Below are 11536 nucleotides of genomic sequence, written 5' to 3'. Positions count from 1 at the left end.
ATTTTGTTGTGTTCTTGTTTTTTCCTTTCTCCTTTTTTTTTTTTTTCTTCCTTGTGTTTTAGCCTTGAAGGTTCTTCAAGTCCTTGTGTTTTTTGGTGTTTTTAAGAAAATCTGAACATATTCTGGGCTTAGTAGTGAGTTAACACTCAATACTACTAATCTTAGGGTATATTAGAGTCTTTCTTGCATCTGTCCTTGTTTCCCAAGTTTTGTCACATTTGTGTTGTTTTCTACCTTAAACCTTTTCTTCACAACCTAGTTATTTGCATCTTTGTGGCTTGTGAAGTGTGTTGTTGAAGTGTTTAGTGCTGGATGTGTTGAGTGTATCTGTTGTGTGGTTACATGATATAAAAAAAAAAGAACAAAAAGAAAGAAGAAAAAAAAAAGGGTTTAAAAAAAGGGTGCTAAAGTGCATATTTGAGAGCTAGAATATTATAAGTTCAACATTTCTATTTGGTGGCTGTTTTGGAGGAGGTATAACCAAACCAACCCAGAAAATTCTAAAACTTCACAGGGGTGCTTTGTAGATGAAATTAAGCCTAGAAATCAAATTTGGTGTAAAAATTCTACCGTTTACTTGGTGAATCAAATTTAGCACCTGTTAGGCCAATTTGGAGTCCAAAACTTCAAGGTGCTTTCTGGAACCTCTAGACTTGATTTTCCCTACTAAAACTATGTCTTGTTACTGCTCGTAAAACAGTTTTACAAAATTCCAACTTTGCCTTTTTTTCGGGGAGAGGCAAAAATAGCAAGCTAATTTCGACTCCTATTTCACTTTATTGCTCTAGAGCTTGGTGTCTTCATTTCTTGCTTCAAGTGTCATAACAAACACTTATTCCACACGTTTTGCTTGAGTTTGTGCTTGAACATATATTAAAACTTGATTTAAACTTGCTGGAATTGCATTAGTTCTGACAAGAACTTGGTAAGCAAGCTTGAGTGGAAAAAGGCATCTAGTGGCAAGAACTCCAAGAGGGTAAAAGCCTATAAACTGAGTACAAACACTTGAGAGTGAAATTGTGAGGTTGTTTTCTGTTTTACTAACTTTTTGTGCAGGTGTTAAAAATGTCACAAGAATAAACTAGTGGACTTAATATGGATAATCCTTTTTACCAACAAGCACTTGTTCAACATTTGGAAAGAATTGGTAGACAATTGAGCAACCTAGCTGACCGAATTGAAAGAATTGAGCAGAATAGTGGGAATGGTAGACAAAACACAAATGAGGGGAAGAATAGGGCTAGGGGATCTAGAGTGAACAATGCACCACCTACAAATGATTGGAGGAAGCAAGAGGGAGAGGGAGAGTGGATGGTAACATTAGTGGGATCAAGATGAAAATTCCACCATTCTAAGGCAAAGCCAATCCGGATGCATATTTGGAGTGGGAGAGGAAGGTGGATCTCATTTTTTATTGTCACAATTATAGTGAGGAAAAGAAGGTGAAGCTTGCAGTAGTTGAGTTTACAGATTATGCCATAGTTTGGTGGGATTAATTGCTCACTAAAAGAAGGAGAAATGGGATGAGGGGTGTTGAAACTTGGGATGAGATGAAGCAAATCATGAGGGATAGATTTGTACCTCAATATTACTATAGGGAGTTGCACCAAAGGTTGCAAGGGCTGGTGCAAGGAAACAAAAGTGTGGAAGAGTATTTCAAGGAGATGGAGATGGCTATGATAAGAGCCAATGTAGAGGAGGATTGGGAAGCCACTATGGCTAGGTTCCTAAAGGGGCTGAATCTTGATATTGCCAACATAGTGGAGCTACAACACTATGTAGAGCTTGATGACATGTTAAATATGGCAATCAAGATAGAAAAACAACTAAAGAAGAAGAAAGCATTCAAGATGGGTGTAGGTATGAATTCGAGCAACAATGCTCCATGGAAATCGAATTGGAAGAAGGGTGAAACTTATGATTCCAAGGCTATTTCTAAGGAAAAGAAAGAGGGGACTAGGGGTGGAGAAAAGCCTAGTGTGACTGAGAAAGGCAAGGGACAGAATAGCTCTAGTGGAAGAACTAGGGATATCCAATGTTTTAGGTGCCTAGGGAAGGGACATTATGCATCTCAATGTCCTAACAAGAGGGTGATGGTGATGAGGCAGAATGGGGAGATCGAATCAGAAGATGATGATGTTGATGATGATGATGCTAGTGAGAGTATGCCTCCTTTGGAGGAAGCTAGTGACGTAGAGCATGCCGTGGGAGGTAATATTATGGTGGTTAGGCATGCACTAAGTGCACAAGCAAAGGAAGAAGAGGGAGATGCACTACAAAGGGAAAATATTTTCCACACTAGATGCTTGGTGAATGGTAAAACTTGTAGCATGATTGTAGATAGTGGTAGTTGTGTGAATGTTGCCAGCACAATCATGGTTGCGAAGCTTGGCATGCGCACCATGAAGCATCCTAGACCATACAAGTTGCAATGGCTAAATGAATGTGGGGAAATTAAGGTGAACAAGCAAGTGATGTTGGCTTTTTCTATTGGAAGGTATAAGGATGAGGTGTTGTGTGATGTGGTGCCAATGCATGCTGGACATATTTTGCTAGGGAGACCATGGAAATATGATAGGAAGGTAGTGCATGATGGATTTAGGAATAGGTACTCCTTTGATCATGATGGAGGAAGGGTTACTTTAGCAGCATTATCACCCGCACAAGCTTTTGAAGATCAATTAAGGATAAAACAGACCATGAATGAGCAACAAAAAAGAGAGGCCGAGCTAAGAGTGCAAAAAGAGAAAGAAAGAAAAGAAAGAGAGGAAAAAGTAAGAGGGAAAAATGAGGAAGAGAAAGAGAAGAGGGAAAATTCAAAAAGAGTGAAACCAAAAGAAAAGGGCTCGGGGCAAAAGAAGAGTTGTGAGAAGAGTGGAGAGAATAAAGTCAGTTTGCTAGCAAAAGCCAAGGATGTGAGAACTGCATATTTTTCTAGTATGCCAATGGCTTTGCTAATTTGTAAGGAAGCTTACACCAATGTTTCTAACCTTGACCCATCCATTCCTAGTTGTGCTTTGCCCTTGTTGCAGGAGTTTGAGGATGTCTTCCCTGAAGAAATACCTAATGGGCGACCACCCATTAGAGGCATAGAGCACCAAATAGTTTTTGTGCCTGGAGCTGTAATCCCAAATAGGCTAGCCTATAGGACCAATCCGGAAGAGGCTAAGGAACTTCAAAGACAAGTGGAGAAGCTTCTTGCAAAAGGCCATGTTAGGGAGAGCATGAGCCCATGTGCCGTACCTGTTCTTTTGGTGCCAAAAAAAGATGGGAGCATGCGCATGTGTGTGCATTGTAGAGCAATCAACAAAATCACTGTAAAGTATAGACATCCCATACCTAGACTTGATGATATGCTTGATGAGTTGCATGGTGCATGCATATTTTCTAAAATTGACTTAAAGAGTGGTTATCACCAAATTCGCATGAAATTAGGAGATGAATGGAAAACTGCCTTTAAGACTCAATATGGACTATATGAATGGTTAGTCATGCCATTTGGTTTGACCAATGCACCTAGTACATTTATGAGGATTATGAACCATGTGTTGCGTGCTTTCCTAGGAAAATTTATTGTAGTGTATTTTGATGATATCCTAGTATATAGCCAAAATATGCATGATCATTTGCTGCACTTGAGACAAGTCTTTGAGGTGTTGAGAAAAGAGCACTTGTAAAGAAATGCACTTTCTGTATGGACAAAGTTATTTTCTTAGGATTTGTGGTGAGTGGCAAGGGAATTGAGGTTGATGAGGACAAGGTAAGAGCCATTAGAGAGTGGCCTACACCTAAGTCCGTAAGTGATGTGAGGAGCTTTCATGGGTTGGCTAGTTTTTATAGGAGATTTGTAAAGGACTTCAGTACCATTGCCTCACCCTTGAATGAAGTTGTAAAAAAGAATGTGGGATTCAAGTGGGGGGAAGAACAAGAGCATGCATTTAATTCACTGAAGGAGAAATTGTGTTCTACACCTTTACTTGCTTTACCTGATTTTTCAAAAACTTTTGAGATTGAATGTGATTCCTCTGGAGTGGGTATTGGAGCTGTTTTGAAGCAAGAAAGGAGATTGATTGCCTACTTCAGTGAGAAGCTAAGTGGGGCTACATTGAACTACTCCACTTATGACAAAGAGATGTATGCTCTGGTGCGTGCACTTGAGACTTGGCAACACTACTTGTGGGCGAAAGAGTTTGTCATTCATAGTGACCATGAGTCACTCAAGTACTTGAAGGGGCAGAACAAGCTCAACAAGCACCATGCCAAGTGGAGTGAATTCATTGAAGGTTTCCCATATGTGATTCAATACAAGCAAGGCAAAGAGAATGTGGTGGCTGATGCACTTTCAAGGAGGTACACTTTACTTTCCATGCTTGACACTAGACTTTTAGGCTTCGAACATGTGAAAGAAATGTATGCTAATGATGATGACTTTGGAAAAGTGTTTGCCTTTTGTGAACATGCTGCATATGATAAATTCTATAGGCATAATGGTTTCTTGTTTAGGGAAAATAAATTATGTGTGCCTAAATGCTCAATTAGAGAGTTGCTTGTTAAAGAATCACATGCTGGTGGTTTAATGGGACATTTTGGGGTTGCAAAGACCTTAGAAATTTTAAAGAAACATTTTTATTGGCCACACATGAAGAGGGATGTAGAGAGAGTGTGTGCTAGATGTGTGACTTGCATGAAGGCAAAGTCTAAAGTAAGGCCGCATGGTCTATACATGCCATTGAGTGTTCCTAGTGAACCTTGGGTAGATTTATCCATGGATTTCATTTTGGGTTTACCTAGGACAAAGAAAGGCCATGATAGTATTTTTGTTGTTGTTGATCGTTTTTCCAAGATGGCTCATTTCATACCATGTCACAAGACCGACGATGCATCTTACATTGCTTCTTTGTTCTTTAGGGAGATAGTTAGATTGCATGGCATTCCTAGAACAATTGTTAGCGATAGGGATGTGAAATTTCTAATCCATTTTTGGAAAGTCTTGTGGAGAAAATTAGGAACCAAACTTTGTTTCTCCACCACTTGCCATCCACAAACGGATGGGCAAATAGAAGTTGTCAATAGGACCGTGGGCACTCTTCTATGTGCAATGATTAAACAAAACTTGAAAGCTTAGGAGGAGTGCATACCATTCATAGAATTTGCATACAACAGGTCTATGCATTCATCTACTGGTTATTCACCCTTTGAACTTGTATATGGTTTTAACCCACTAACTCCTTTAGATTTGTTGCCATTGCCTACTAATGAGCTTGCTAGTTTAGATGGCAAAAGGAAAGCTGAAATGGTGAAACAAATGCATTAAAAAGCAAAGCAACAAATGGAGAAAGTGAATGAGAGGAGGGCAGCCTAAGCTAACAAGGGGAGAAAGAAGATGGTGTTCCAACCTGGTGATCTTGTATGGGTTCACTTGCGAAAGGAGAGGTTTCCTACACAAAGGAAATAAAAACTTCAGCCTAGGAGTGATGGACCTTTTGAAGTGCTAGAGAGAATTAATGACAATGCATACAAGATAAACTTTCCAGGTGAGTATGGTGTAAGTGCTACATTTAATGTGACTGATCTTGCTCCTTTCTATGCAGATGATGACAATTCGAGGACGAATTCTTTTGAAGAGGGAGAGGATGATGAGGAACCGGTTGCACCAATTCCACACCAAGGGCCAATAACTAGAGCAATGGTTAAGAAGCTTTAAGGCTTGGTGCATAAGCACATCACCAAGTCCAACCTCTTGCAAGTATTCGGTTTGGACTTGGAAGAGGGAAGCCAACCTTGCTGTACATTCCTTTACATATTTGAGGAGCCAAGAGACCAAGTGCCATCCGTCCAAGTTGGCATACATGTGGCAGCCACCTCAGCAAGTCCATCCTAGTTGGCATCCAATGTGGCATCCAGGTGGAGTGCCTAGGTGGCAGAACAATTGGCAGCCCATCTCCACCAACTTTTTGAAGATGCTTTTGTCCATTTTGCAAAGATTGGAAGCCATAACTTTGTCTAAGAGCTCCAGCCATGCTTCAACTATTTATAGGAAAAGCAAAGTTACTACTTTCAGCTTCAAGACAAAACATCTCTTTTCAGATTGTCTCTCATTTGTAGCTTGCCAAATCTGACTTTTCTATTAATGTTTGAACTTTGTATCTATTTTTAGGAGAGATTGGTGTATTAACCAAGACTTGTACATGTCCCATGGTTGTTGAAATGTCTTGGCAGAATACACCAACCCATATTCGCCTTCTTTTGTTTCATTTTGGGAACATAATTCAGATGGTAATTTTTTTGAGCAAAATTGCTGGAGCTTTGCTTTAAAGTTCTTCTTAGAACTCTCTCTATTTTTCTTAGCAAATTCTTGCTTTGATTTGTTAAGTTTTATTATATGTTCAAGGTTGTTCATCAGCATAGGTGAATTGGTCTTGTCCTTGGCTGTCTTTCTTGGGAATTATATTTTTAGTTCTCCATCTTCAAGGTGAAGGGTTGAAGGTTCAAAGGAGTTTCTTGGCTTGTTTTGAAGACGGTCCTTTGGTCTTTCTTCTTAGTGGAATCAGCTACTAAGGGTAGAAACCGTATCATTCTAGGAGCTAAAAAGTTATGAAAAATGCCATTGTTTGAACAAAATTCATCAAAAGATTGGTTTTCAAACTCTCTCCCATGATCACTTCTAATGGAGGAAATGGGTACGCCTTTTTTACTTTGTACTTTCTTACAAAAAGATATAAATACACTAAAAGTTTCATCCTTATGTGCAAGAAAATATGTCCATGTATACCTAGTGTAATCATCTACTATGACCAAAGTATACGCTTTACCACCAAGACTTATAGGTGTAATAGGACCAAACAAATCAAGATGTAATAACTCAAGAGGTCTAGATATTGAAACAACATTTTTTTTATTTAAAAGAAACTTTGGTTTGTTTCCCAAGACAACAAGGCTTGCAAACATGATCTTTTTCAAAGTTAATTTTTGGCAAACCTTTAACAAGGTCATATCTTAAAAGTTTTGAAATCACATGCATACTAGCATGACCAAGTCTTCTATTCCACAACCAACTATCTTCTTCAAGAGATACAAGACATCTTTCATTTCCATTTTCAATAACATTTAAGTCAAGCAAATATACATTTTCACTTCTAGGTGCAATGAATAATGTGTGATCAATATGCAAACTTCTAACCTCACGATGTGTAGAATTATAAATAACTTTGTAACCTTTATCACATAGTTGACTTACACTAAGAAGATTGAATTTCAAACCTTCAACTAATGCAACATCCTTTATGCTTGGATTTTTCCCAATAGAGCCACTTCCAATGATGTAAGCTTTGCCTTTGTCACCAAATCTCACATGTCCACCACTTTTCAAGGTAAGATTTGAGAATTTTTCTTTGTCTCCAATTATGTGTCTCGAGCAAGCACTATCAACATACCATTGTTCACACTCTTGCTTGCTTCTAAGACATACCTGAAATTAATTGACTATTTCTTAAGTACCCAAGCAAGTTTGGGTCCTTAGGGGTTAGAGACATTAGGAATTGTTCCTTTAGGTACCCAAATCCTTTTTACTTTTGAGGAACCTTTTTCTTATGGGACAATGACTAACCATATGACCATTTTGGTTACAATAGAAGCAAATAACATTTGGTAATGAATGAGATGAAGCTTTCACAAGGAAATTTTTGTATTTTCCATAGAGCATGAATCCATCATAACCAAGACCAGATTTTTTATTTGATAATCTTTAAGAACCAAGTAAAGTATCAAGAATTTGTGTGCCATTTGTGAATTTAGCTAAATCATTTGTCAAAGATTCCACCTTAGTTTCTAAAATCCTATTTTTCACAAGTAGTTTTTGAATCTTCTAACTCCTTATTGAACTCATCAAACAAGAGCATTTGATTTTTATAAAACTTATTTTCTTGAACAATAATGCTCATAGAATCATTTTCAGCTCTTAAGGAAGCAATTTCTTTGTTTAAAGCAGAACATTTTTTCTTATAAACTTTGTATTTTTCATATAATTTGGCAAATGCATCTTCATAATCTTCAATACTAAGAGAGTCAGATTTATTTACCTCAGTGTTGATTTCTCTTTGTTGGGAGCTTTCTCGTTTATCCTCTTCTAGAGCCATGAGACAAATGTGTACAACCTCTTTATCACTAGAGTTATCACTTGAGGAATCATCACTGTCCATCCAGCTAGCAACCAAAGCTTTCTTGCTCTTGTCCTTTGAATTCTTCTTTTTCAGTTTAGGACAATTTGGCTTGATATGGCCAGGTTTGTTGCATTCAAAACATTTAATCTCACTTTGATCCTTGCTTGTTTCACCTTTGGGAGAATACTTCTTTAGGAATTTCTTATAGTTCGAACCTCCCTTTTTAAATGCTTTCTTGAATCTTCTTGTAATCATGGCAAGATCATCTTCATCACTTGAACCATTGAAGCTGTCAATTGAGGCAGCCTTAAAAGCTATAGTTTTCCTTAATTCATCCTCTTACCTTGACTTCAAGGCAATTCCTCTCTTTTTCTTTTCATTATCTACATTGCTTTTGCTCTTGTCATATAACATTTCATGAGTAATAAGAGAACCAATCAGATCATCATAAGTGAATTTGGAGAAGTCTTTGGTGTCAAAGATCACTGTCACTTTTGTTTCCCATGATTTAGGTAGTGACCTCAAGACTTTCTGGACTAACTCTTCTTCAGTGAATTCTTTTTCAAGAGCTTTGAGAACATTCACCAGATTAGTAAATCTTGTGCTCATTTCTAAAATGGTTTCTCCAGGTTTCATCTCAAATAGCTCATATTCCCAAACAAGCCTATTTGCTTTTGATTCCTTCACTTGATTAGTCCCTTCATATGTGACTTCAAGTTTATCCCACACTTCTTTTGCAGATGTGCAACCTGAAATGCGATTATACTCAGTTGCATCAAGTGCACAATGAAGAATGTTTAAAGCTTTAGCATTTGAAGAAACTTTCTTCCAATCAAGTTCATTATATTCATCTTCTAGTTTTTCTCTATAACCATCAGCATGCAATTCTAATGGAATTTCAGGACCTTTAACAATTCTTTGCCATGCTTCAATATCAACATATTGAATAAAGTTTCTCATCCTAACTTTCCAGAAAGAATAATTAGAACCATAAAACAAATGTGGTCTGGTGATAGAGTGTCCTTCAACTAAAGGTGCAGGGATACCAACTGTGTTAGATGTGCCAGCCATTGTAGGATCTCTCTAAGGTGTTTAAACCTCAAGCAAGAGAGACAGGCTCTGATACCAATTTGTTGTCCCAAAGAAAGTGACCAAGAGGGGGGTGAATTGGATACTTTAGGCAATTTTTCAGTCCTTACTTAAGACTTAATGAAAAACTGTGGCTTTGCACTTCTATGTATGTGTATAACTCTGTTTCTAGGATGTAATTTAAGTAATCAATCAAGTTATGCACAAATAGCAGCTCATACACAAAATAATTACTTAATACCAAGTGTATCTTCTCACATAAAAATCAGAGTTTGCAAGTTTAATTGTTCAACCTCAGTATTAACTCAACAAACAAATTCTCAACACATTTAATAAATAATTGGAGAAATAAAGTGATGAAAATTAAAGAGTTAAGGGAAGAAGAGAATCAAACACAATGTTTATAGTGGTTCTACTCTCTTAGCCTACATCCACTCTTCCCAAAGTCCCACTTTGAGAGTCACTCCACTATTTAATCTTTTCAACAAGCAATATTCAAAGCCTTTACAATCTCAGCAAGCTTCCCAGGTGCTTGAGAACCTTTACAACGTCTTTGCTTCCCACAAAAGACCACAAGCTTCACAATGTGCTTGAAAACCTCCTACAAGCTTCACAAGGTGCTTAAAAACCTTTCACAAGTTTGTCCTCACACTTACACAACCTTAAATAGGTTTTGGAGTAGATGAAATCACTCTCAATAACTCTCAGATACAGAATTTAATGCTAAAAGATTGAGAGAGAAGATTTGCCACTCAAGCTTAAGAGTATTTGAATGAAAGCTTTAAAAATACCACAATAAATTCACTATGAATAAGAGCACTTTCATTAGTTAGAATTATAGTAAATGATGCCTTTTATAGGTGCTTTTCATTGCCAAAAACATCTGCTGGAGAATGTATCTAACGGCTCTTTAATTTTCAAAAAAGTAGCCGTTATCACTTTGAAAGTCGTGCAGCAGAGTTGTGTCAGGTCAGATCATGAAAATAGTTAATTAAAATTTTCACCGGTTAAATAGTTTTTTGAGACAGAAAATTTTAGACATCAAAACTAATTAACTAATTTTCGCAACGGGTTAACTAATTTCGCTACTATCTGACTTAAATTTTAAAATTTTGAGTTTTTGAAGGAAGGTTGTAAAAATTATTTTGACCATTCAAAAACCTCAAAAATGATATAAAAACACTTTCTAAACTCTTAAATCTACAAACAAAATTGATTTTAGGTCTTAAATGACATAAACTCTCCAATCTTCTACAATGGACCTAAGAACTTAATTTATATCCTATTTCTTCATGAACTTTGATTCGTTCTGTATTATACTAGATGATAATCTCCTTTTATGTTAGCCATGTCAATAGAATAGTCCTTTCATCAATGTCTTTGCATATCATAACCTACAAAATCACTTCAAATACTTATGCATACAGGGTTAATGTATATTTTATTAAGTTTTGTTATCATCAAAACCAAGCTCATTATAGCTTATTGGACCTACAAGGGAGTTTTGAATTTTAAGAAAGAAATTGAAGTAGAGTGACTAAGTGAAAAATTAGCCATATTAACCTGCAACTTGTAATAGCTGGTCATAGTAACTTTAATGATATTTAAATTAAAGTTGAAAAACTTTTATAAAATAACTCATAAAGTTAAGTGATTTTGAGTGATAATTACCCTCTGTATAGGTGATAATCAGTAGCATGAATTATAGGTGTACAAGTTTTATTTATGTGATGATGATGACTACTTTTATATAGCCAAGGGGTAATTTTTATAGTTAAACTTTGCCCTATGTTTCACTTATATACTTAAACTTCAATTTGTTACTAAAAAATCCTTAAACTTTAATTTGTTTTACAAAAAAATCCTCTAACCTGCAATAGCAGATTATTAGGTTATAAAAATTTATATAAACTATAGTGTGATATTTATAAATACAGTTTTAACACTTTCTAGTGAAGGATAAATTCTCTTCCTTTCTAAAAAGCAGATTATTGTGATAGCATTGATACTTTTATAATAGGTCTAGATGATAATTGAAATGACCGGTTTTTCTCACTGTGAGAGGAAATGAGGTATTAAGATAATTTGATATTTTTTTTAACTTGTAAATCTATTTGATAGTGTTTGATATAAATGAATTTTACAAAATTTTATAGAATTTATTTATAAATATAAAATTTTAATATTTGATTTAAATAAAAATTTATTTGAAATTCTTAATAATCAATTCCATGAAATTTATTATAACTAAATCAAATTCTTTCAAAATTGATAGAATTTACAACTGA

The 11536-nt window shown here is 36.1% G+C and overlaps 1 protein-coding gene across 1 annotated transcript; it reads right to left on the bottom strand.

The window, feature by feature from the left end:
• Window positions 1–5184: 5184 nt before the first annotated feature.
• LOC131170279 (uncharacterized) lies at window positions 5185–9230 on the bottom strand. Its single transcript, XM_058129338.1, has 5 exons — window positions 8503–9230; window positions 7870–8448; window positions 7607–7742; window positions 6979–7468; window positions 5185–5288 (listed from the first exon to the last, which is right to left on the bottom strand). Exons 1-5 carry the CDS (start codon window positions 9228–9230, stop codon window positions 5185–5187), a joined length of 2037 nt encoding a protein of 678 aa, XP_057985321.1.
• Window positions 9231–11536: the final 2306 nt, after the last annotated feature.

The sequence above is a fragment of the Hevea brasiliensis genome, chromosome 11 (assembly GCF_030052815.1).
Source record: "Hevea brasiliensis isolate MT/VB/25A 57/8 chromosome 11, ASM3005281v1, whole genome shotgun sequence".
Taxonomy (NCBI): Eukaryota; Viridiplantae; Streptophyta; class Magnoliopsida; order Malpighiales; family Euphorbiaceae; genus Hevea; species Hevea brasiliensis.
Note: the sequence above shows the minus strand (reverse complement) of the source record. Positions and strands in the feature narration are given on the sequence as shown.

Coding starts and splice junctions, on each gene's coding strand:
- LOC131170279 (XM_058129338.1), bottom strand. CDS start 9,230: ATGGCTGGCACATCTAACACAGTTGGTATCCCTGCACCTTTAGTTGAA. Junction 8,449..8,502: donor GGAATTGCCTTGAAGTCAAG/GTAAGAGGATGA, acceptor CTCAATTGACAG/CTTCAATGGTTCAAGTGATG. Junction 7,743..7,869: donor TTTGATGAGTTCAATAAGGA/GTTAGAAGATTC, acceptor TGGTTCTTAAAG/ATTATCAAATAAAAAATCTG.